The 25,058-nt window shown below is 47.9% G+C and overlaps 1 protein-coding gene across 1 annotated transcript in view; it reads right to left on the bottom strand.

Moving 5' to 3' along the window:
- Positions 1 to 632: 632 nt before the first annotated feature.
- GABRG3 (gamma-aminobutyric acid type A receptor subunit gamma3) overlaps positions 633 to 25,058 on the bottom strand; it is a 344,454-nt gene continuing 320,028 nt past the window's right edge. The window contains exons 7-10 of the mRNA XM_045825024.1: positions 12,075 to 12,227; positions 8,656 to 8,852; positions 8,132 to 8,191; positions 633 to 914 (exon numbers count right to left, since the gene is read on the bottom strand). Of these exons, the coding sequence (XP_045680980.1) occupies positions 633 to 914; positions 8,132 to 8,191; positions 8,656 to 8,852; positions 12,075 to 12,227 (692 nt within the window). The remainder of the gene's footprint in view (positions 915 to 8,131; positions 8,192 to 8,655; positions 8,853 to 12,074; positions 12,228 to 25,058) is intronic.

Genomic DNA, 25,058 nt, shown 5'->3' with positions numbered 1-25,058 from the left:
GGAAACTCAGCGGTGATGCGCGTACTCCCTTCCCCAGCCCAGGTGAGGGTATGAGGAGAAGGAAGGTGAGCTAAGGATGAGGGTGTCACAACAGAACAGGCCACCAAGGGAGGAGCCGGGCTCCAGACGCACGGCCGTTCACACTGGGCTGCCTGGGGGCCCGGGGCTCGGGTCGGTGTGAGCGTGTCTCCAGCAGCAGCAGCGTCTCCGCACAGGCGCGCGCGGGGTCCCCGAGGGCGGCCGAGGAAAGCTCCGGAAGGTCGCGGCCCGAGAGAGCGAGAGCGTCTCACGTATCCGCTCGCCGGGCGACAGATGTCTTTGCAAGAATGATCGGCAGCTGCTACCGTTCGTGAACGCCACCGAGGAACAGACTCGGGAAGGGGTGGAAACGCAGCCTGTGTGAGTGTGCGCGCGTGTGCGTGCGTGTGAGTGTGAAATACACAATGGAAATATTTGGCACGTCCTCCCACGCTGCTCAGAGCGGAGGCGGAACTTCAGGCCGACTGAGCAGAGTCCTCGTGCCACCCCGATGGGTCCTCACTGGTCTGGGGCGCGTGGCCGGCTCGGGGCGCGGGGGGTGGGGCTCGGGGCGGGGGGACCAAGCGCGCCGCCCCCCTCCCCACCGGCAGCGCTCAGAGGTACAGGTAGCCGACCCAGTAGACCAGGTTGAAGAGCAGGAAGGACGTGGGGAAGAAGACGCGGGAATACGAGTCCAGCTCCAAGATGTCTATGTGGATCCGCCCTTTCCTCCAGGAGCCCGACTTGCACTCCTCGTAGCAGCAGAAGAAGCTCTGGCAGTCCTTGCCGTCCAGACACTCGTACACGCAGGTGTCCTCGAGCTCCTGCCAGTACAGGGAGTTGTTGAACGTGATCATCGTGGCCGGCGGCGGCCGCATGTCGAGGAGCGAATAGTTCTGCGGGCAACGAGAGAGCGACACAAAAGTCACCGTGAGACGCGCGAAGAACAGCCCGCGACGCAGCCAGATGCAGCGAGCCACAGGCGCGGGCGACCTCGGTCTGCCGCGCACCCCGCCGCGGGCCCGCCCCCTGCACCCTCCGCATCCGCCCCGCCCACCCCGCCCCCAGAGGGTGAAGTCTTTGAGGATTTATTCTATGCAGATCGAATGCAAGAAGTATGCAGTGCAATACTCAAAACTTGCATTTCCTGGATTATGGGTGTGGAAAGCCGAGCACATTTTCTTTTTCTTTTTTCTTTTTCTTTTATTGTGGTTCTATTACAGTTGTCCCACTTTTCCCCAAACTGCTCTCACCTGTCCCGCCCCCCAACCCCCCCCCCCAACAATCCTCACCCTGTTGTCCAAGCCTACGGGTCATTCATACCTGTTGGTAGACCGGACCCCTCCCCTCCCTCTCTTTCCCCCTCCCCTCTCCCCCTCCTCCCTGGCCCCTGGCAGTCTGCTCCTTGTCTCCCTGCCCCCGGTTCTGCTTTGCTCCTTTGTTAGTTCTGTTCATTGGGTTCCTGGGCGGAGCGTGTGTTCAAACGGCTGTCAGTCATCGCGAGGCCCTGTTCTGCCTGCCTTTCTGCTGGTTTGGAGTAAGTACGTCCTATGACGCATATGGATGCTCAGCTCACAGGGGGGTTAAGTCCCGACACGCCCGTCGGCAGTATCGTGAGGGAGGCCTATGTCCAAGGCACCTGCCGCCAACATCCTAGCTCTGCCCAGCGGTTCCCGCTGAGCGAGGACCACTTTCCACCGCGCTAACCTCTAACCTCGAAAAGCCCCAAATCAGCCGCTGGGAATCGGGGGCCGTCTGGAAGCCCCTGCATGTTGAATAGCACTGAATTGTGCAGCTAAAAGTTGCCCCCCCCCCAATTAGTAAGAGGTAAAAAGAAAGTGTATAGGACACTGACTACAGAATCTTCTGGTTCCGTGTGATTCCGGTAGAAAATGAGCTTTCCGCGCGTGGTGGCTGGACTCGCCCCAATTCTGTGTGGTGGGAAGTTTCACTTCACTTTCCCAACTCCCCTCCTGGGGTGGGCAGTCAGCGGGGGCCAGACAAAGGCAGGGGGCGGGGCGGCTGACGGATGCTGGCCCCCAAGTGAGAGGCCCCGCTCTTCCCCTTGACCTTGGGGAGCGGCTCCAAAGGCGCCTGTTCCTTCTTCGGCGCATGCTGCTGCCGTCTCCCAAACTCCTGTGAACTGCGTGCTGACTCGCCGCCTGCCAGCAGGACGCCCTTCTCCACTCCACTGCGCCACCTCAGAGAACGGAAACTCCTAGTCGCCCGCCTGCTCTCGTTTCGGCTGTGCGGGCCCAGCCGAGGACGGAGTCCTGCCCGTGGACACGGTGGGCGCCCAAGTCCCGGCAGAGGCGGAGACAAGCCCAGGTCTCGGCTGCTGGCCAGACATTTGTGCCACGCTCCGGGATAGAGGGGCCTTTCAGGATTCATGACAAGGCACTGCGACTTCCTCTTGTATTTTTACCAAAAACTATTGTTGTGAGGAAACGTGGCCCCCTCCACTTGTGGCTGTTAGTCTGATTGCGTGTGTTTACAGCGGTGTGGAGGCACACACCAGAGGCACGCAGGTGGAGGTGCAGGGACTCAGCGTCCCCGCTGGGAGCTCTTGGGGCATCCTTGTCGTTGGGCGTGTCTGTGTGAGGACCGGCCTGAGTTGGTGGGGGGGGGTCCTGGACCCCAAGTTCACTGAGGGCCGCCCACTGCGCATGCGCCGGCAGCCACCTCACTGCCTCGCTGCCCCTTGTGTTCGAATGTGGACACATCTCTAGGTTCGTGGTCCCCAAACCCGAGTGGCTGTGAAGTCACGGTTTGCTGAGAACAGCTGGTTCCTGTCCCTACGTCGGAACATTGGAGGGACCTGCAGGGCACCCGACCAGCGGCAGCTGGAACACCCACCTTCGCTGAGTGACAACTGCCTGCGTGTCTGACAGTGTCAGCCAGATGGCCGCCCCCTCTTTCTCCGCGTAGACACCTGCTTGGGTCATCGAGAGCGCACCATTTCCAGCTCGCGGCTTCGAAATGAAGCTAATTCCACTTGACAAAATTGAAATAAAACCTAGAATGTTGAGAGTCCTCCATAGCCATATGGCCAATTGCTGAAGCCCTTTCTTACCTGCCTTCCTCGCCACTGTCACGGTGACGTCAGACACGGCCCCAAGTGCAGAGCCGCGGTGACTGAGAGCCTTCCAGGCCCCCTGCAGCCCGCCGGGCCCTGGGCTGTGCCCGTGCGACCCTTGGGGACCTGCTGCACTGCCTGGACGCAGGGGCTGCTGCGCGCCACCGGCGTTAGCTTCGCGTGGGCGTGCTAGGCAACCGAGGCCCCCACGAGTCTGGACAGCCGTCCCCAAAGCACACGTGCGATGGTCAGCGGGATCTGTCCCTGGCTCCTGTCCCTGTGCTCAGAGGCCGCGGCTTCTGCTTTCCCTGGTTGGTGAGAGCGGCGGGCGGGCAGCCGGCTGAGGCCTGTGCATCTTCCCGGTTGAAGATGCTGACAATCACCAGCAACTGTTTAAAAGCCCCTTTCTTTGGCTGCGGCAGTGCAGACTCTCGCTGACAGTTCCGTGTCTCCGCCACTTTCTCTCCGTGAATTGTTTTTCTGTGCACTTTCTTCAAGGCCTGCTGCTTCCTGTCTTCCAAGTGAAATTCTTCCTTTAAAAAGTTATTTTATTTATTATGCTTTTACAGTTGTTCCATTTCCCCCCTTCACCTTTCACACCCCCTCCCACCCACATTCCCCTCCTTTAGTTCATGTCCATGGGTCATAAGTTCTTTAGCTTCTGCATTTCCCATACTATTCTTGCCTTCCCCCATCTATTTTCTACCTACCATCTATGCTGCTTATTCTCCGTACCTTTTCCCCCTCTCTCCTCCTCCCACTCCCCTGTTGCTACCCCTCCATGTAATCTCCATTTCTGTGGTTCTGTTCCTGTTCTAATTGTTTGCTTAGTTTGTTTATGTTTTTGTTTTAGGTGTGGTTGTTAATAACTGAGTTTGCTGTCTTTTTACTGTTCATATTTTTTATCTTCTTTTTCTGAGATAAATCCCTTTAACATTTCATACAGTAAGGGCTTGGTGATGATGAACTCCTTTAACTTGATCTTATCTGGGAAGCACTTTATTTGCCCTTCCATTCTAAATGAAAGCTTTGCTAGATAGAGCAATTTTGGATGTAGGTCCTTGTCTTTCATGACTGGGAATACTTCTTTCCAGCCCCTTCTTGCCTGTAAGGTCTGGAGAAATTGGCTGACAGTCTTATGGGCACTCCTTTGTAGGTAACTGTCTCCTTATCTCCTGCTGCTTCTAGGATTCTCTCCTTCATTTTAATCTTGGCTAATGTAATGATGATGTGAATCTTGGTATGTTCCTCCTTGGGTGCAACTTCTTTGGGACTCTCTGAGCTTCCCGGACTTCCTGGAAGTCTATTTCCTTTGCCAACTTGGGGAAGTTCTCCTTTATTATTTGTTCAAATAACTTTTCCACTTGTTGCTCTTCCTCTTCCCCTTTGGTACTCCTATAATTCAGATGTTGGAACGTTTAAAGATATCCTGGAGGTTCCTAAGCCTCTCCTCATTTTTTTTTTTGAATTCTTCTTTCTTCATTCTGTTCTGATTGGATGTTTCTTTCTTCCTTCTGGTGAAATTCTGGTTCCGGGGGGAAGGAGTTCATTTTCCTCCTTGTTAAGGGATCCTTTCTTTCTGAGGTGTCACCTCTACACCACAGGCATCACTATTTCCTCCTCCCCTGCCAGCCCCTGGCGGGTGGGGTGATGTCTCCTCTGCACTCCCGGATCCTCCATCTGACTCTCCCTGGACACGCCCACCCCTCCCTGTTGCTTCGGGGCTGCTGTTCCCCACAGGAAACCCTCATTGTTTGCAGCATCTGGATGTTCGTTGCCCAGGGCTGGGCAGCCAGAACTGTGCTGATACCCCCGTGCAGAGAGCGAATCACCAGGCGGCCTCCTCAGGAGCAGGTGGAAATGCACCAAACCTAAGTTACTGACTAGCAGCGAGAAAACCACCCACGGCATCTGGGTGGGCAGGTGGGGGTTCAGAACAGTTCGCCCCAAAATGTGCCTCTCTGGTACCAGGATTATTTTGAGTGAAAGGCAGCCCAAACCCTGCAGACTGAAGAGAAATTTCTTCCCCCCATTCCCTTAATGACCTAGAACAGCGATTTTCAACATTTTTCACCTCATGGTACACATGTACTAATTACTAAAATTCTGCAGTACACCAAAATTTTTAAAATATTTTTTGCCAGTCTGATGAAAAAAAAAGAGGTAAAACTTTGATTCATTCACACTACAGGTTCTGTGGTGCTGTTGGCTGTTGTCATTTTTTTTTTTTAATTTGAAAATCTAAGGGAAAAAAAGTCAGTGCCCCTGACTAAATAGTCAAGTATTGCATGTTTTAGAAATTCATGCGGCAGCCCTGGCAGGGTGGCTCAATTGGTTGGAGCATCGTCCCGTGCACCAAAAGGTTGTGGGTTTGATTCCTGGTCAGAGAGTGTCTGGGAGGCAACCAATAGATGTTTCTCTCTTGCATCAATGTTTCTCTCTCCCTTTCTGTCCCTCTAAAATCAGTAAAAACATTTTCGGGTGAGGATTAAAAAAAATTCTTGCAACACATTGGTTGCAAATTGCTGTTCTAGAAGAATCTGAATTAGGGATCTTGCCCACAGTACGAGAGTGTGAGAGAGAACTTCTTTTCACGTATCCACAGGGCAAGGCAGGCTGCTAATTACTGAACCCCTGCCCTTCTTATGGTCCTGTGAGGACCCTTTGATGCCCCAAGATGCTTTACATCATCCTTAGCTCAGAATGTTGATTATTCCTCATTTGAACTTCCTGTCTCTGAACCTCTCCTGCACATACATATGTAATTAGATATTTCTCTTGTTCATCTGTCTCATTTAGATATAATTTTTAGGCCAGCAGAAAGGACACGGAAGGGTAGAGAAAAGTTTTTTCCTCCCCACAGGCATGAAGCATCTGGCGTAATTGGGCAGTGATACCACGGACTCTGACAAGAAATTTATCTGCTGAGACGGGCCCCCTGTGGCCAACCAGGGGTCCAGATTTTACACGTAATGAGTCCAGTGGCCGTTTGCTGGTGGGCTCCTCACGCACCCTGTACACCAGCAAGAACCTCAGACTGAGCTCTAGGCTTCCTGCTTGACTCCGCCCTCCAAGTCAACTATTAGGAGGGAGCTCCTGGTTTCCTATTTAGACCAATCACATCCAATCAGAACTGCTGCATAGTGACCCACACGTATGGGGCACAGAACGCCGACCAATCAGGACTTCGGGAATTTGGAAACCTCATTTGCATGCGGTGGACCTCATTGGGAGCCTGGGTGGGACCTTTCTGCGTGAAAAGCAGCCTCCTCTTGCCTCAGCGGGACACAGCTCAGGCTGCAGCCTCCAACTGTCTCCCAGTCTGTGGCCCTTTTTGCTCACATAAACGCTTTTTATTCTCTACTACAGTCTAAAATTAATTGTGCTTTACCATATGGGGAAGGGATTAGATATAAAGATTATGATATGATGAAAGGGGTTTTCACCTCACTGTCCAAAGACGTGTTTCTCAAATTTTTAATAGATTCTTACCTCAAGCCATAGACTGAAAATTCAGAGGCATGAATAATTAAATGTAATATATTTCTTAAAAGATTTTATTTTATTTTTAGAGAGGGAAGGGAGGGAGAGAGAGAGAGAGAGAGAGAGAGAGAGAAACATCAATGTGCGGTTTCTGGGGGTCATGGCCTGCAACCCAGGCATGTGCCCTGACTGGGAATCGAACCTGCGGTGCTTTGGTTCGCAGCCCACGCTCAATCCACTGAGCTATGCCAGCCAGGACTAAATGTAATATTTTTTAAACTGACAAATTTTGGTCATTATTCACAGGGCTTCATTTCTTCCTACCACTGTTTCCTCCTCTGTAGACTGGTTTGTTGGAGGATAAAGTGAGTTGATCCATGAAAGCGCTTATGACACAGAGTCAGCCTCAGAGGAAGGCAAGGGGACTCATGTCATTCTAAGGGCAGAGGGGACACAGGGAGCAGAGACCACGGAAGGAAAGGCTGACAGATCGGGCCACAGGAGACTTCAGATAACGCGAGTGGGAAAAGGCACATGAAGTGACGGTGACAACGTTGCCAAGGAAAGCTGAGCTACAAACTGAACAAGAAACAGGTTACTGTCCCTAATACACTCTATTTGTGACTATATCCAGTTTTATGTCATATAAAATACAACGCACACAACACAGGGCCCAGCAGAAGGAGCACCTGTGTGAGTGTGGTTGGCAGGGTAATAATATGGGTGTAATGATTTTTAGTATAAATTTGAACATTTCACCTAAAATGTCCCATGGTGTGCTTGAGTGTTATATTGTTATGTGACAGAATGACATGCATGACAGAATGGTTTTGTAATAAAAGATTTTGTAATAAAAAAGGGGTGTTATGCCCTGGCTGGTGTAGCTTAGTGGATTGAGTGCCAGCCTGCAAACCAAAGGGTCTCCGGGTTTGAGTCCCAGTCAGGGCACATGCCTGGGTTGCAGGCCAGGTCCCCAGTAGGGGGTGCATGAGAGGCAACCACACATTGATGTTTCTCTCCCTCTCTTTCTCCTCCCTTCCCCTCTCTTTAAAAATAAATAAATAAAATCTTTAAAAAAGATCATGTAACATAGAAGCTTGTTCATAACATCTTGTTGACATACAAAACAGAAATGCGCATGCTCTGCATGAATCCCTTGGTAGAAGGATTATGATGGATTCTGCCCCTTTATTTTTCAAATGTTCTAAATTGGACATTTAAAAAAATATTTTATTTATTTATTTTTAGAGAAGGAAGGGAGGGAGAAAGAGAGAGAGAGAGAGAAACATCAGTGTGCAGTTGCTGGGGGGCGTGGCCTGCAACCCAGGTATGTGGCCTGACTGGGAATCGAACCTGCTACACTTTGGTTCGCAGCCCGCACTCAGTCCACTGAGCTACGATAGCCAGGGTGCTAAATTGGACATTTTTAAAAAAGCAAACACATTTTGAAAACAGGGTGCGCACTGTTCTTCCATACATCAGCAATAACACTCCTTCTATCTCAGTCTAGTAAGAGGTCACAGAAATATTTGCACCTGCAATGCTAATACATACGGAGGGAGCTTGTAGGCTTATTCGCTCATGAATCCATCTTGAGGAATCTGGAGGTAATAACTGTAAAAAAAAACACAGAAAAAAATCATTTCAAAGCTGCCATGAAAATCTGCATTGTACACCTGCCCCTCCCAGGTATGAACAATATTTTAAGTCTGATGACATTCCTCCCAGTCACTGGTGGGTGGAGCTCAAGAGGGGGGTGACATTCCTATCTTCTGAACACGTGTCTTGTGTCCTTCAAGTGTTGTTGAGGTAGCTATTTATATCCTGTTGTATAACATCCTTAAGGAGCCCTGGCTGGTGTGGCTTGGTGGGATGAGTGTCAGCCTGTGAACCAAAGGGTCGCTGGTTCAATTCCCAGTCAGGGCACATGCCTGGGTTGTGGGCCAGGTTCTCCATTAGGGGGCACTCCAGAGATAACCACACATGGAAGTTTCTCTCCCTCTCTTTCTCCCTCCCTTCCCCCATCGTTTATCTCAAACTAGCCTCCCCAATGCCTTCCCTAAAAATCGGGCACCCACCGATGTTTTCTTCTTAGTGGCGGCCGGTTTCCGACAGCTGGAGTAGTAGTTGAGGGTGGCGTACTCCATCAAGGCGGCGAACACGAACAGGAAGCACACGGTCACGAAGAGGTCCATGGCGGTGACGTAGGACACGCGCGGCAGGGAGTTCCTGGCGATGGTGCTGAGCGTGGTCATGGTCAGCACCGTGGTGATCCCTGCGTGGGGACAGGCGCCGGGTTGTCACAGGGCCCCACCAACCCCCTCCCCTCCAACGCTGCGTTGTTACATGAACCCTCTTTGACACTGCGTGAGCGTGACATTGCTTTTACACGTTAATGTCTACGATTTCGTAAACCCTGCTTTCATAAAATTTCCATCGCAGTCTCCCCAAGAACATTAAAATACCCGCATGAAGTGGACACCTTTCCGTTTTTTCCGTCATTCCCCAATTGTTTGACGTTTTGTCTTTCAAATATGTTTCAACTAAGAGGCAGCGTGCAGCGTGCCATAACGCTGCCTCGGATCCACGGCTCACGGTTTTCTCCGGACCACGTACACTTTCCTTCCTACTCCTCCTTCTCTATGAAACTGGCGAACCGCCACCTCCGAGGCGCCCTCACCTCCGGCGCCCCACACAGAGCGGGCCGCGCGCACCCGGGCACCACCCCTGGGCTTTCCCGGCGCCCTGCTTGCTCGTTTGTCGGTTTGCATTATCACGGTAAACCTTGCGCATGTCGTGGCAGTCTCTCCCCGAACAGATGGACAGGCTGGCTGACCCGCAGAGGCAAAACTATCTTCCTCACCACCTTTGCTCGCTTCCCAGCGAGCCCGGCACATTCTAGGCCTTTACATGAACGCTGTGCATGGAGTGCGTTTGTCCCTCACCCATCCATCAACTAGTGAACTCATAATACGCAGCGTTGGTCTGACCTGGAAAATTTCACACGCGAGGGTCACACTAACGATGTAATCGGAGACTGTGGGCAAGATTTAGGAAAGCGACGTGCGTGTCATGGGTAGTTTAGAAGGAAAACCCAGTGAAGAAAGGCATGTGGGCTGCTAAACGCGAGGAGAGGGAGGTCAGCGGGTCACTGTCACACGAAATGAGCGAAGGCTGCCTCTCCTCCAGAGGGGCTCCCGGGACATGGACTTGACCTCTCACCCCCTCTGTGGCTCAGTGGGAATGCTATGAAATGTCTGTCTGGGCTTAGGCGTTGTGACGGGTGAGTGAGCTCCCTCCCAGCTTGGCTGAAACACCACAGCTCCTGCTGATTGGTTCCCTGTACCTGCTGAGGGTGCTACCCTCACCCCTGCACCCTGGGGCCAGGTGGAGAAGGAGCTGGATCCCCCAGGTGGGCCGCATGCCAGGTGTGAAGAATATTGACCTAGAACTTGGAGCCCTCACCCTGCTCTGGGCCTTCTCGGCATTGGGTGATGTACAGCAATTACCTTCTTTGAATCCACACACGGACAACGGAAGGCCAGGTTCTCCTAACTTGTAGGTAACAAAGTGCTGATGCTTCATATGAAAGTGGTATGCGCCCTTTCAGAGCCTACACCAGTGGCAGGCATGTGTTTATGAAAAAAATCATGGTAAGAATCCAATTCTGCTTTTTAACAAATGTGACTATGTCATACCTACAGAATTAGTAGGTAGGTGTTTTCCATTAAATCTGGAGATTTTTAACTTCATTTTTTCCGAAGAATTCTTTACCCCATTCTTTTGTTCTTTTCATTTTAGATCCCAAATTACAGCCATGTAATACGTCTTCATGTTGTCGCAGGGATCAGTGCGACTCTGTTTATTCTTTTAAATCCTTTTAACCCTCTTCTTCCTATTTTATCAATTTTATGCGAATTTAATTAGAGATGACCTTTTATTCTGCCATCTTCCATCTGCACTTCAGCCTAGTTAGTTCTTCAGTTCAGCTATCCTATATTTCATTCTGGAATTTTCTTTTTAATAGACTGTAAATGCTGAGATTATGCATCTGTTCTTTCATTAAGATTATGTTTTTCTTTACATCTTCAAACTTTTTCAAACAGATAAAAGCCTTTCAAAAGCCCATGTCTTTTTATATTGACACTATTTTTTCTTGACTATGGGTCACATGTTTCTACCTCTTTGAATGGCTAGTAATTTTTTATTGTACATTCAGTATTGTGGGTGATACATTATAAAGACTATGTTATTTTTTTTAAAGTATATTGAATCCTTTCTTATGACAGTTAATTTGTGGGGGGACGGTCTCCTTGAAATGGTCAGGGCTTGAGTTAAGCTTATTTAGAGGAGGTCTAGGGGACCCCTTTATTCTCAGGCTTAGCCTTTCTGCTGTATTAACTAAATATGCTGGTGTTAATGGCATTTTTCATTCATCTGGACTGTGAATCTGTTACACGCCATCACTGTGGTTTTCTCATATCTCTGCCTCTTCATGCTTCCATAACCACTCTTCGATAAGACTTCCATAGTGTCAGGTGTGCAAACATAACCACCTATGACAACGTTTTAGAGCTGACTGGTACCGTCCCGCTCCCTATGACAGTGGACGCATGCAGCTCACAACCCCTAGAATAGTTATTAAATGTACGTGATACCTTTTCCATCTGACTTACCAATTCTGTCACGTCTTTTCTGTAAGCATGCCAAACTAACATCGGTAGAGAACATTAAAGGATAAATTATCTTGCTCAAACAGTACTTTGTTGTCGGACAAAGAATAAAAACAAACACAGCAAAAGCACGATGTAATATGAGAGACTCAAAAAGTATTTTTAAAATCAGGTAGAGCCCTCTTTTCTGAAAGAAATTTTTGGGCGCTAAACGACCTCTCTATTTAGTCTTACGCATTCCCTGTCTTCACATATCAAAACATTGAAAGTCAGACAAAATTCCCATCATCGGGGAACACCGATCTATAGAACATGGTACGTAGTTCTAGAACCACCCAAGTGGAATGTTTTATCAAGAGGACTTTGGGGGACAGAGGAAAATTCACAAACAGACTGAGCTTTCGTGTGCAGCTTACAGCAGAAAAAATGGACTGTTTTCTTGTTTGCTGGTAAAGTTTCTATGCACCAGCAGACATTCTTTTATTAAGAGACTCTTTTACTGATATTGGGTTTTTATTTCCTCACACCGATGTATGAGGCCTTTGAGTGGCCGATCCCAGGCTGGGATGACGTCTCCATGGTGACATCATGATGTTGGTGCATACATCAGAGGACACCAGTGATATACCCGACTCCCTAATCCCAGCTTCGTGCAAGCGGCCCCCGTGGAATCAACTGCCAAGAGTAACAATCCCAGCATGGCCCTCGCAGCCCTCGCCTGGGATCAGTTACATTGGAATTCCCTGTCATCGGAAGCCTTGTTATGAATATTTCTGTACTGAAATGACACAAAGTGGCAAGAGAGGCTCTCTTTTGAAACTCACCTAATGTTGTTCTGGCTGGCGTCGCATCTCTTTTGATCCAGAACGACACCCAGGACAGGACCACGGTCAGGATGCAGGGGATGTACGTTTGAATGGTGAAGTAGCCCATCCGTCGGCTCAGTTCGAAATAGATCGTCATGACGACGTAGTCGCCTGCAGGAAAGATGGCCAATGTGAAGACAGCGTTTTTGGGTTAAAAGGTAACTTGGGGACATAATTCCTAAGTTCTTTTGTTAAGTGACCGACTTGGATAAAAATGTGTAACTTCAACAATGTTGACTTGGAAAAGGGGCAAAATGCTGGTGGTGTCAAATATAATTTTTATCATACTTATGGCTGTGCGAGGCATTTTACTGGTCACTGTAAAAGACACAAAACAACCATATTACTTGGCAGAGGAGATAGGTATGTACATTAATTCTACAACAGACAATTGCTTGATGAGCTATTTTTGCCTGAATTCATTGCTGAAGTCATTGAATTCACTGCATGTTTAAAATCAAGGGTAACACTGGCTAGTGTGGTTCAGTGGATTAAGCATGAACTTATGAACCAGAGGGTCACAGGTTCGATTCCCAGTCAAGGCACATGCCTGGCTTGTGGGCCTGATCTCTGGTAGGAGACATGAAAGAGGCAACCACACATTAATGTTTCTTTCCTTCTCTTTCTCCCTCCCTTCCCCTTGCTCTAAAAATAAATAAATAAAATATTTTAAAAATCAAATCAAATCAAATCAAAGGTAACAGTCCCAGTTGGTGTGGCTCAGTGGGTTGGGTGTCATTCCGCCAACCCAAAGGCTGTGGGTTCGATTCCCAGCCAGGACACACGCCTAGGCTGTGGGTTTGATCCCGGTCAGGGAATGTGTAACCAATCAATGTTTCTTTCTCACATCAACGTTTCTTTCCCTTCCTTTCTCCCCCCTTTGCCCTCTCTCTAAAGTCAAAAATAAAATTTTAAAAATAGACTGATTTAAATATAAAATAAAATCAGCAGAGAGGAGGTGGGAGGGAATAAGGGGGAGGGGGGAGGGTTTTCAGGAACTCCTATGAAGGACAAATGGACAAAACCAAAGCGGGGGTGGGATCAAGGGCCGGAAGTGGGGATGGCTGGGGTGAGTGGGGAGGGGTGGGGGGAAAGTAAAGACAACTGTACTTGAACAACAATAAAAAAAGTTAAAAAATCAAATCAAGGTTAGCAGATAAATAACCGTCAAGCAGATCCACAGTCATTCTGTTTAGTCAATGGCAGCAGAACTTACACGTAAGCATTCATACAGAAACTTGTGTGACTAGTTTATATTTCTATTTTTATAGCACAAGTCTTAGCTTATGGACCCTGTGCGTTATGTTTCATTGAATGTTTTGTATTTATCTTATGACGCCAGCACGTAGGCTGTGCCGACCCAGAAAACCAAGAGAGAAAAAATCCTTTATGACCCTCTGCTCCATCCGGCTAAAGCAGAGCCACGCGGAATGAAAGGCGGGAGCCACAGAGATTCCGAGAGATCCCACAGACTTCCCTGGAGAGAGGCCGCGTGCCTGATGCATTGTAGGTTTTACCCCGGAATCACCCCCACTGGTGTCTTTCCCGGTGACTTGGGGAGCTGTGTCCTCACCCTTCTTCCCGCTTGTCGGCCCCTCTTCTGCCTGCGGGAACAGCCTTCTGGCTGTTACACTCTCAGGAGGCAGGCGCCCTGCCCTGTTCTTGAAAACTCAAGGCTGAGGTTTCCCAGACAGGCCAGGCCCCGCCTAGATTACATCTGCCTTTATTTTTTTTTTAAGATTTTATTTATTTATTTTTAGAGAGGGAAGGGAGGGAGAAAGAGAGAGAGAGAGAAACATCAATGTGCGGTCGCTGGGGGCCATGGCCTGCAACCCAGGCATGTGCCCTGACTGGGAATCAAACCTGCGATGCTTTGGTTCACAGACCATGCTCAGTCCACTGAGCTACGGCAGCCAGGGCGCATCTGCCGTTATTTTTAGGACTCAGGACTGAATGAAAAATGTTGGTCCTGACCTAGCCGGGTGGCTCACTTGATTGGAGCGTGGTCCTGTAACCAAAAGGTCACAAGTTTGATCCCCGATCAGGCACATGCCTAGGTTGTGGGTTTGGTGCCCAGTGGGGTAAGTACAATAGGCAATGGATTAATGTTTCTCTCTCCCATGATGCTTCTCTCTCTCTCTCTCTGTTTCTCTCTCTTCCTCTCTTTGTAAAATCAATACACATCCTTAGGAGAGGATTAAAATAATAATAATAATAATAACAACAACAACAACAACAACAATAATTTTTCAGTGGTCAGTTCTTCCTAAACCAGAGAGACCTAAGCTTCCCGTTGACTCTCACAGCGAATGACAAGGATCAGTGTCTCCAGAGCCCATAGAGGCCACCGCAGTCCAGCCCGGGGTGGGTGACTACGCACAGGGGAGCACACTCAGCCACCGCGGCCACGCGGGTGGGCCTGGAGGGCACGATGCTGAGTGGAGTAAGTCAGACAGAGGAGACAAATCCTCTATGGCCCCTTTAAATGGACTCCAAATCGGTGGTGGTTGCCAGGGGCAGTGGTAGGGGAGATGGCAGAAATGGAAGGATGTTGGTATGTGGTTATAAAGTTGCCCATTGTAAGAATAAGACGTCCTACAGTCGACAATACTTTGTGATGAACTTGAGAGTTGCTGAGAGGGATCGGCCATGTCCTCACAACACACACAGACACACGCGGCCATTTTACATGAGGTGACAGAGGGGCTCCCTGACCCTCCTGTGGTCATCGTTTCCCCCCACACACAGGTACAACCCGCCGTGGGGCACCCGTTAAACTGACGCAGTGCTCCGTGTCAGTTATGCCTCAGTAAAACTGGGAGGAGAGGACGGGACTCTCATACGACAGCATCAATCACGAGTAGGGAAGCCCCCGGCCCCAGGGTCCTTCGTGCCTAAGCCAGCCTGGAGTCTGTGCGTTTCCATGTGAATCATCCAATCAGTTTGAAACTCTTTGCGTTTCCATGTGAATCATCCAATCAGTTTGAAACTCTTTGCGTTTCCATGTGAATCATCCAATCAGTTTGAAACTCTTTGCGTTTCCATGTGAATCATCCAATCAGTTTGAAACTCTTTGCGTTTCCATGTGAATCATCCAATCAGTTTGAAACTCTTTGCGTTTCCATGTGAATCATCCAATCAGTTTGAAACTCTTTGCGTTTCCATGTGAATCATCCAATCAGTTTGAAACTCTTTGCGTTTCCATGTGAATCATCCAATCAGTTTGAAACTCTTTGCGTTTCCATGTGAATCATCCAATCAGTTTGAAACTCTTTGCGTTTCCATGTGAATCATCCAATCAGTTTGAAACTCTTTGCGTTTCCATGTGAATCATCCAATCAGTTTGAAACTCTTTGCGTTTCCATGTGAATCATCCAATCAGTTTGCAACGTTCCTCCACCAACACTTTGGGTGTCTCGATTGGAATAAATCAATGCGTCTTTTATTATTTAACTCACTGGGGCTGCGTGAAAGCAGGGCTCTAAAGCAAACACAGAACTGTGCCGTCAGAAAGCGTTATTTATTTTAATTTGATATCCTTCAATGAAATATTGAATGTCTTCCGTAAAACCTCGGCAGGTTTTTTTGTCAGATTTCGCTCTTGATGAATACGCATTTCCTTTGCTATGGACAATGGCATACTTAAATATAAATTATATTTATTGAAGTTGCAACTTAGAATTCTTTATTGATGGCACACAGAGAAGAATTTTTTTTTGCTATTGATCTTATATCCAGCTACCTTTCAACATTTTATTAATTTTAATAGTATTTTATATAGATTCTATCTTTTAAATTTTCCATGTGGAACCTCCTAAATTTATACTGTGGAGAGCCTCTAGTCATATATTGAATAGGAACAGTTATTCTGAGTATACTCTTCTTTGTTTTCATTTCTTCTTTCTTCTTTTTTTAAAAAAAGATTTATTTATTTATTTTTAGAGGGAGGGAAGGGAGGGAGAAAGAGAGGAAGAGAAACATGAATGTGTGGTTGCCTCTCACACACCCCCTACTGGGGACCTGGCCAGCAACTCATGCATGTGCCCTGACTGGGGATCGAACCCAGAGACCCTTTGGTTCGCAGGCCGGTGCTCAATCCACTGACCCACACTAGCCAAGGCTTTTCTTTCTTCTTGATTCATTATAATGTTATTAACACATGTCTCATATCTCGTATTCCTGAGACTTAGTCCCCAATTCAGGCCTTTCTTCATTTCAGGCTCACCCACCTAATTTCCATATCTTTTCTAAAAAAGGTTTTATTTACTAATTTTTAGAGAGAGGGGAAAGAAAGGAGAAAGAGAAACATCAGCGTGTGTTTGACTCTCATGCACCCCCTACTGGGGACCTGGCCAGCAACTCAGGCATGTGCCCTGACTGGGAATTGAACCAGCGACCCTTTGGTTCACAGGCCTGCACTCAGTTCATTGAGCCCAGCCAGGGCCTAATTTCCATATCTTAAATTCAACTGTGCCCTGTAACATGACCTAATCGCAGTATTGATTATAAATAAAATTTGTGGTTGGAGGATTAAACAGAGGACAGAAACTCTCCAAGTCCATCTTAGAAGGAACCCTGCCACAGCAGAAAAATCTCTAGACAGGCTGGCCACGTCAAAAGGAGAAAAAAACACAAATGATCAACATCAGGGATGAAAATGGGGACAAAACCACTTAATGACAAAAGAATTCAATGAGCCATGCTATGCCAATAACTCTGCAACTTTGGTGAAATGCACATATGTCATGAAAGACACAAACTGCCAAAAACTTACTCATGAAGAACTAGATGACCTTGTATCTATTAAAATGTTAATTTTTATTCAAAGACATTCTTAAAATACAAGTCTAATTGCAGATAGTTTCACTCCCAAATTCTATCAAGCATCTAAGAAAGAAATAGCACCAATTGTCCACAATTTTTTCCAGAAAACAGAACAAAAAGTAAATTTTCCCAGCTCAGTCTGGGTAGCCTGCCTCACCAAGAACAAAGTATTACAAGAAAAGAAAAGAAAACTAATGAAGGATAATATCCCTAATAAATGTCAACATAAAAACCATCAACAAAGCAAGAGAAAATTGAATCTGGCAAAATATATAAGACACACAGCACAGCAAGTAGGGTTCATTCCAGGAACACAGGACTGGTTCACATTAGGAATCCGTCAAAGTAATTTAACAGACTAACAGACTTAACTTATTGGGTCACTAAGGGAAGGTAGAAAAATAATCTGGTAAAAGGAAATATCCATGTAGGATTAAAAAAAAAAACCTCCTAGAAAACAACCAGAGATAAGAAAATTCATTTCCTAATGAGAAAGGGGTCCATTCCACAAGAGAAATCATCATTCTAAACACGTACACATCTCATAACGGAGCTCCAAAATACACAAAGTAAAAACTCACAGAATTGCAAGGAGAAACAAATCCACACTTATGATCAGAGGTTTCCTCCCTCCCTCCCTCAGTAACTGACCCAACGTGCAGGCAGAAAATAAGTGAGGGTAGGAAAGGCTTGCACCACACTAGCAGCCAACTTGACCTGACTACATTGATTGACAGAAAACACTCCACTCAGTGTCAGTGGGCTACAAATACAGTCGTCCCTCACTGTATCGTGGTTCACTTATTGCGGCTTCACTGTATCGTGGGCTTTTTGAAACCCATGATACAGTGAAGCCGCAATAAGTGAACCACGATATAGCGAGGGACAACTGTATACTTCACTGGTGAGTATACCCATATAGAATTTTATGTCATTAAAATTATGTAGGTTTAAGGGTCTAAAAAGTGTTTAAGAGCATACGAAGTGTTTATAAGAGTGGGGGAAAGGTTAATAAGAGAGTGGGAAAGGTTTATAGGAGTGTGGGAAGGGTTTCTAAAGCCTTAGAATATATATAAATAATAAAATAAATATAACACCACTACTTTGTGGATTTTCACCTATCGCGGGGGTCTCTGGAACGTAACTCCCGAGATAGGTGAGGGATCACTGTATTTTGCAAGTGCATGCAAACCGTCTATAATCTGGGTGGAGGGGTTGAGCAAAAAATGCAAAAAAGAGAAAAAACTCAAGGACACGGACAGCAGTGTGGTGCAGAAGGGTGGGGGGGAGGTGGAAGAGGGTACAGGGGGGAGAGATGGTGATGGGTGGATACCAGCCCTGGGGTGGTGAGCACGCAGCACAGTGTACTGACCATGTGTTGTGGAATCGTGCAGCTGAAACCTGTATGATTTTGTTAACCACTGTCAGCCCAGTAAATTCAATGAAAAGGAGAAAAAAGATAAGTCTTAATAAGTTTTAAAAAATTCAAGTGAAAAAACTACATTCTATTATCACAATGGAATTAAAGATCAACCACAGAAAGATCTCTAGAAAATTTCCAAATATTTTGAAATGAAATATCACACTTTCAGGCCAGTTGTGCACTGGAGGCTTCTGCTTCTGGGGAGATGCAGTGGATGACCTTTTCCCTGCTCTTCCCACTAACGGCAACTAAAAGCCCTGAAAATTGTGCATAAAACAGATATGAAAATTTTTGGAAAAATAAGGCAGAGCAGCTAGGGATGTAGGGACCCAAGAAGCAACATAATGGTGAGTTCCCCCCTCCTTTTAAATTTTTTTTAAAAAAGATTTTATTCATTTATTGTTAGAGAGGGGAAGGGAGGGAGAAAGAGAAGGAGAGAAACATGAATGTGTGGTTGCTTCTCGTGTGCCCCCTTCTGGGCACCTGGCCCACAACGCAGGCATGTGCCCCAACTGGGAATCGAACCAACTACCTTTTGGTTAGCAGTGTTCAATCCACTGAGCCACACTGGCCAAGGCTAAAAAAATTTTTATGGTCTACTCAGTCAAACACCACAGGTCAGTGGGGACCCACCCCCTCTCATACCACCGAGAATGAATACATCCCAAGCCTGCTGGGCGGTGAGGAGGTCCCCCCACCCCCACTGAGGTAGTGACAGAACACATCAAGTAGAGAGCCAGAACTTTCCATTGCTCCAGAGTGCTAACACATTCCTTCACCATCAGATGCTAGTGCAGACCCCTGGGGAACCCAGACTCCCACCCCCACCCAGCAATGGAGAGGTGCCCTCCCCCTCAGGGTTGGTCTAAGAACAGGGGCCTCACCCTCTGAGGTTTCTGCAGAGGTGACACCATCCCATCACCCCTTTGGAGAGGCGTTAGAAGACGTCAGCCAACACAGGTAAGACCTGCTCTCCTGACATCACACCCGTGCCCAGATTTCAGCTGAAAACACTCACAACCACAAGAAGAAAGGTCTTAGACAGAAGAGGATGAGATGCCTGCTTACACCAAAATGGCAGAGATGCAGCAATTATTATAAAGCAGCCCCCATGGCGATGTCTCAATGAGCACTCATGAACATAATAGAAACACGTGAAAAAACAGAAATCTGAGGAAAGGAATAGAGCAGCGGTGTCAAACTCATTTTCATCTGGGGCCACATCAGCCTTGCGGTTGCCTTCAAAGGGCCGAATGTGATTTTAGGACTGTACACGTGTAACTACCCCTTAACTAGGGGCAAGGAGCTCGGCGCTGCTGCTGGGTAGAAACAAGGTGGAGGGTCGGATTCTGCCCTCGGGTTTTGTGTTTGCCACCTGTAGAATAGAGGGTCTAAGGAAGAACCAAATGGAAAATTTTGAACTAAAACCCACAGCAACTCAGTGAAAAATCTCAGTGGATAGATGCAACACCAACATGGAGGTGAAAGAAGAAAGGTTTAGTCAATTGGATGATAAAACCAGAGAAATCAAGCCTGACCCATGTGGCTCAGTGGGCTGGGCGTGGGCCCCTAAAGAGTCGCTGGTTCGATTCCCAGTCAGGGCACATGCCTGGGTTGCGGGTCCAGTCCCCAGTAGGGGGCACATAAGAGGCAACCACATGTTGATGTCTCTCTCCCTCTCTTTCATCCTCCCTTCCCCTCTCACTAAAATAAATAAATAAAATTCCCTCTCTCTAAAATAAATAAATACAATCTTAAAAAAAAAACAGAAATCATCCAATTGGAACAACAAATACTGAAAGAAGTAAACATAATCTTAGGGATCTGTGGGACTCTAACAAAAGTTCAAGTGAAAACCCAGTTCAATAATTTCTTCAGAAAGAAAACAAAACATGTACAGCTCATTCATATGCCCCAACATCGGCACTCGGGGAAATCTACAACTGGAGAAATGGAAACTGACGTTCCGACAAAGCTCGTATGCTTCTGCTTGTAGTAGCTTTATTTGTAGTGGCCAAAAATTAAAATGCAGTCTGGCTTTCCTTCATTGGGCGAATAGCTGAAGAAACTAATCAGTACTACATTACATCTACTCGCTAACGTCCAGCAATCTCGAGAGAATTACGCCAGGTGAGAAACAGCCACGCCCCCAAATTCCATTTGTCTGACTGCACTTGTGCAGCGACCCAGAGACGGGGAGATGGACATGGTCAGCAGGTTCATGGTGGCCGAGGACTACGAGGGGGTGGCATTAGGAGGGAAGTGAGCGTGAGGATAAAAGGGTGACACCTGAGACAACTGTGGTGACAGGGACATTTGCATCTTGACTGTGTTACCAACTGTGGCGCCCTTTTCCCCAAAATGTTACCTTCGGGGCAACTGTATTATTTCTTACAATAGCATTTCAATCAAGAACCATCTTAAAATAAAAAGGGTAATTAAAAAAACACCCTGTCAATCATAGAATAAATGAAAATGTAAATTGGAAAGTGTATTTTTAAATCGTCACCAAGGATATGCTTTTCTTTTTTTTTTAAGAGAGGGAGAGAAACATCAGTGTGTGGTTGCCTCTCCTGCGCCCCCTACTGGGGACCTGGCCTGAAACCCAGTCATGCACCCCAACTGGGAATTGAACTGGTGACCCTTTGATTTGCAAGTCAATGCTCAATCCACTGAGCCACACCAGCCAGGGCAGATATGCTTTTTAAAAAAATTGATTTGAGAGAGAGAGAGAGAGAGAGCACGCGTGCAAGAGAGAGACAGACAGACATCGATCGATATGAGAAACATGGACAGGTTGCCTCCCATATGCACCCCAATGAGATGGAAGTGCAACCTGCTTACGCGTTCTAACTGGGAATCGAACCCATGACCTTTCTGTGTTTGGGTCAGTGCTCCAACCAACGGAGCCACCTGGCCAGGTCCGAAAGTATTTGTCAGTGAATGAAAATGGTATTGAATGTAACCGTTGAGTGACAATTCACTTAGTAAAAAATATCAGTGATTCTGACTCAGACTCTGTGCCAGATTTGATTAGCTTCATTTACTGGGACCATCTGATTTTTATTAAATGCAACTTGTATGCTCTCCCTACCCCGAGTGCCCTTCCTTTACTGTTGCCAGCGATTGCGCCCTGAGCCCCGCTGCCTCACCTTGTCATTGGACTCCTATGGGTCAAGGTCATTTATAGCCAATGCCTTAGATTGCTTCAGCTTGTGGCGAACGAAGCAAAGGTCACCTTCTAGAAGGTGCCTCTTTCTCAACATTCACTCTGTCCTCCTACTTGTAGGAGGCTCTGGGGCTGTAAATCACACCTACAACTACAGAGAAAACACCTCGTTTCTATCCCCGGCTGGTGAAGAAGCTGCCCTCACCCTGCCCGTTGGGACGGAACCCGGGTGCAGAATGCAGACGGGGAGAGAGCTGAGCTGGGCTATTTCGTGAGCATATTTTACTCCGTATAAAATCTGTTCGAATCCTGCGTCCCAGGTCCTTGGGGTTTCTCACCGGCGTCGAGACCAGCTGCCAGGGAGGAGCCTGATTTAGATAGATATAGCCTACAGGAGGAGCCGCCTCCGTGGGGAGAGGCGCAGCGCGTCTGTGAGGAGGGTCGAGAGCAGCTTTGAGCTGTTTCGGGAACACGGTGGGCTCCCTTGGGAAAGGGAACCTGCGTCTGGCACGTCACCGCAGCTGACAGCTGTGTCCTTGAGGGACAAATGTGCTGATTCGCTTCCACCACCCCTCCCGACATGTAGGGGCACACACTGGTTCTCATTGGGGTCAGACAGCACCCCCAGGCTGTGTCTAAGGCCATCATTTACCTTTTCATTCCCCCTTATTATAAGATTTTGGGGTTAATTAAAAAAAATCCCTCACCCGAGGACATGGTATTGATTTTAGAGAGAGGGGAGGGGACGATAGGAAACACTGGTGTGAGAGAGAAACATCCCTCTCTTCCCTCTCCCGTGTGCCTCGACCAGGGACCAAACCCACAGCCCAGGCACGTGTCCTGACCGGGAATCGAACCTGTGACCTCTTGGTGTACAAGGCGATGCTCCAACCAACTGAGCCACCTGGACAGGGCTCTTGGGTTGATTTTTTTATAGCGAATATGGACAATGACTGAAAATTACCAGAAGTAACAGACACTTGGTGATACCGTAGTACCGAGTGCTGTAGATTTCACACTCCACTACCTGAAGTTTCTTGTAACAAGTGATGTCCCCTACAATAAAAACAAATGAGAACCCGGAGTAGTAGCCTGGGCGCATTTTTGGGATTCCAAATGGACACATGGGACTTGACAGAGACGATGCCCCCAGAAAAGGAGGGGGAGTTTGAGGGGCTCCTTTATTTAACACAAGTTTATCTCCCGTCTGCGCTTGCCGAGGGCCGCTGTCCCCAGACCTGCTCCTTGCCGCCCCTGTCCCCACCCTCCTCTGCACCTCCTGGAGGTGACAGCTGGGGCTGGTGCTTCAGCTCCTGGGAGTGGCTGAGGGATGCCCAGTGGGAAAGGTGCTGTCAGAGGAGAGACGGGGACAAACGTGGCACCGAGCCCACCAGCTTCTGAGAGGCGACTGGGAATGTTCCTCTGTTTTCCCAGTGCCCGCATGGGGGGCGGGGGAGGGTCTTCCACCCTTGCTAACCTCTGTGGGCGGTCTCCCCTCCCATCACTTGTCTGACCAGTTCTCTCCTGCGTAGCTGACGTGTCCCCACCCTTCCTGTGCAGAGGGAAATGCGCTTGCTCCTCCCATTCGCCCGTCACCTTTCAGCCCAGGGCCACCCTTCCCACCGTGGCCAGCGCAGCCCTTTGCTTGGCCAGTCCTCCCGGTGCCCCAGGTCTGGGGTCCGAGGTTGCCTGTCAAATGCTCATGGAGGACTGTGCCCGTGTGTCCCCCACCCATTGCAGTCATCCTTTCCTGCCTCTCTGTGACATTGTTAATCAATGTCCCTCATCCCTACTGACTGTAAACTCATCAGAGCGGGCCCATGGTTTCTGTACTATTTCGCTCCCGATGACTGCTTGCAGGAGAGGCTACTCCTCGCGGATGGTAGCTAAAACCTCAGCTGGTGCATAAATGGAAACCCACTTGCTGCTTTAGAGTGCGGCCAAGTGGATGGGGGATGGGGGGCAATAACACTGTGGCCTCCAATCCTCCCCTGCCTTCCTCCCTCTTTTTAAATTTTCATTTATTTTTATTAAAAGGGTTTTTTTTTAGATTTTATTTATTTTTAGAGAGAGGGGGAGTGAGGGAGAAAGAAAGGGAGAGAAACATCGATGTGTGGTTGCCTCTCACGCGCCCCCTACTGGGGACCTGGCCCACAACCCAGGCATGTGCCCTGACTGGGAATTGAACCCGCAACCCTTTGGTTCACTGGCCAGCACTCAGTCCACTGAGCCACAGCAGCCAGGGCCTCACCTTTTTTTTGGGGGGGGGGTCACATTCTTATCACCTGCCAACTTCCTGATGTGTTTTGTAGACTCAATGAAACAGTTCTCTGCACACACAGGAATTTCTGGGGTATCTATGATTCCACCACTGAAAGTCTTGCTTTGTGGAGAGCAGCATAGCGCAGTTCTGCCTGGATTTGGCGAATGTGCTTGTCTCTTCATGCTCAATCTTCTTCATCTGTGAAATGGGACTGTATAAATGACTAAATGCGCAGCCCTCGGGACAGGGCCTAACAGAAGGAAGCTGTCACCTGTATTTCTCAAGGATGCCAATCATGCGGGTGCCATCTGTTACCTTTGCTGTTTTTCAGAACGAGGACAGAGGAAATTTGCAATTTGTCTCTCAGTTCTTGAGTAAGGGTGACCAGCGTCATTGAGGCCAGTGCTCACTGCTTATCAAATATTCTCAGAAGACTTACTGCTTCTTACGTGAAAATAAACATTTCCATAAAAACAACAGCTTTTCACCAAGAGGGAGTTGGTTTTTGAAAACAAATGTCAGACTGATCCTCAGATTGGAGGTGAACTTTAAAAGGTCAAGTTTAAAAAAAAACAACTGGATTGTGCTTCTCACCAACCACTGGGCTGTTTATCATCCGTAATTTGTCTTGAGAGTTGAGGCTATTGTTTTGGTAATGGATGATTTTTAATGGAAAAAATGCGCATCGGAAAGCTAACCTCCCCCATGGACTGTATCTTGTTCCTGATTCCTTTTGGGAAATTTTCTATCAGAGATCAATTAGTGCTTGGAATAGGAGCAAGCAACCACTTCATCAAATAGGGTTTTCAATATTCTGGAATTAGTCTTACATCTGCGTGCCAAATTAAATCCTGAAAATTCTAAGAACTGTCATCACAGGCAGGCGTAAGTGTGGAAATGTGCATCTCCAGCCACACGAGGTCAGTGGCCCCGGGATGCTAGAAGGACTGTGCGCAGTGTCTTTGTGATTGGCCAGGTTTGTCTGATAAGAAGGCCCTAAGGGCAGACATCCTTTTCCTAAATTACCATCGAAACCCAGCCTAAGGTCAGCGACGTCTCACAGAGGCGGTGCCGGTCACGTGAGTCGGTCAGCACGCCGTGCGAGGAGAGTAGTGGAAATTCACAATGGTTCCCATGAAAAGTGCAAAGGGCTGGACTGGGCTTGGATTGCTCCAAAATAAAAGTCAAGGCTGGAAGGCAACAGAGCAACATCTATAAGTTCTTACAAGAAGATGCTGCGACTCAGCCAAGACGCGATAGAGA

Source organism: Phyllostomus hastatus, unplaced genomic scaffold, assembly GCF_019186645.2.
Source record: "Phyllostomus hastatus isolate PE091 unplaced genomic scaffold, TTU_PhHast_1.1 phas_scaffold_555, whole genome shotgun sequence".
NCBI lineage: Eukaryota > Metazoa > Chordata > Mammalia > Chiroptera > Phyllostomidae > Phyllostomus > Phyllostomus hastatus.
This window is presented reverse-complemented; position numbering and strand designations above follow the sequence as displayed.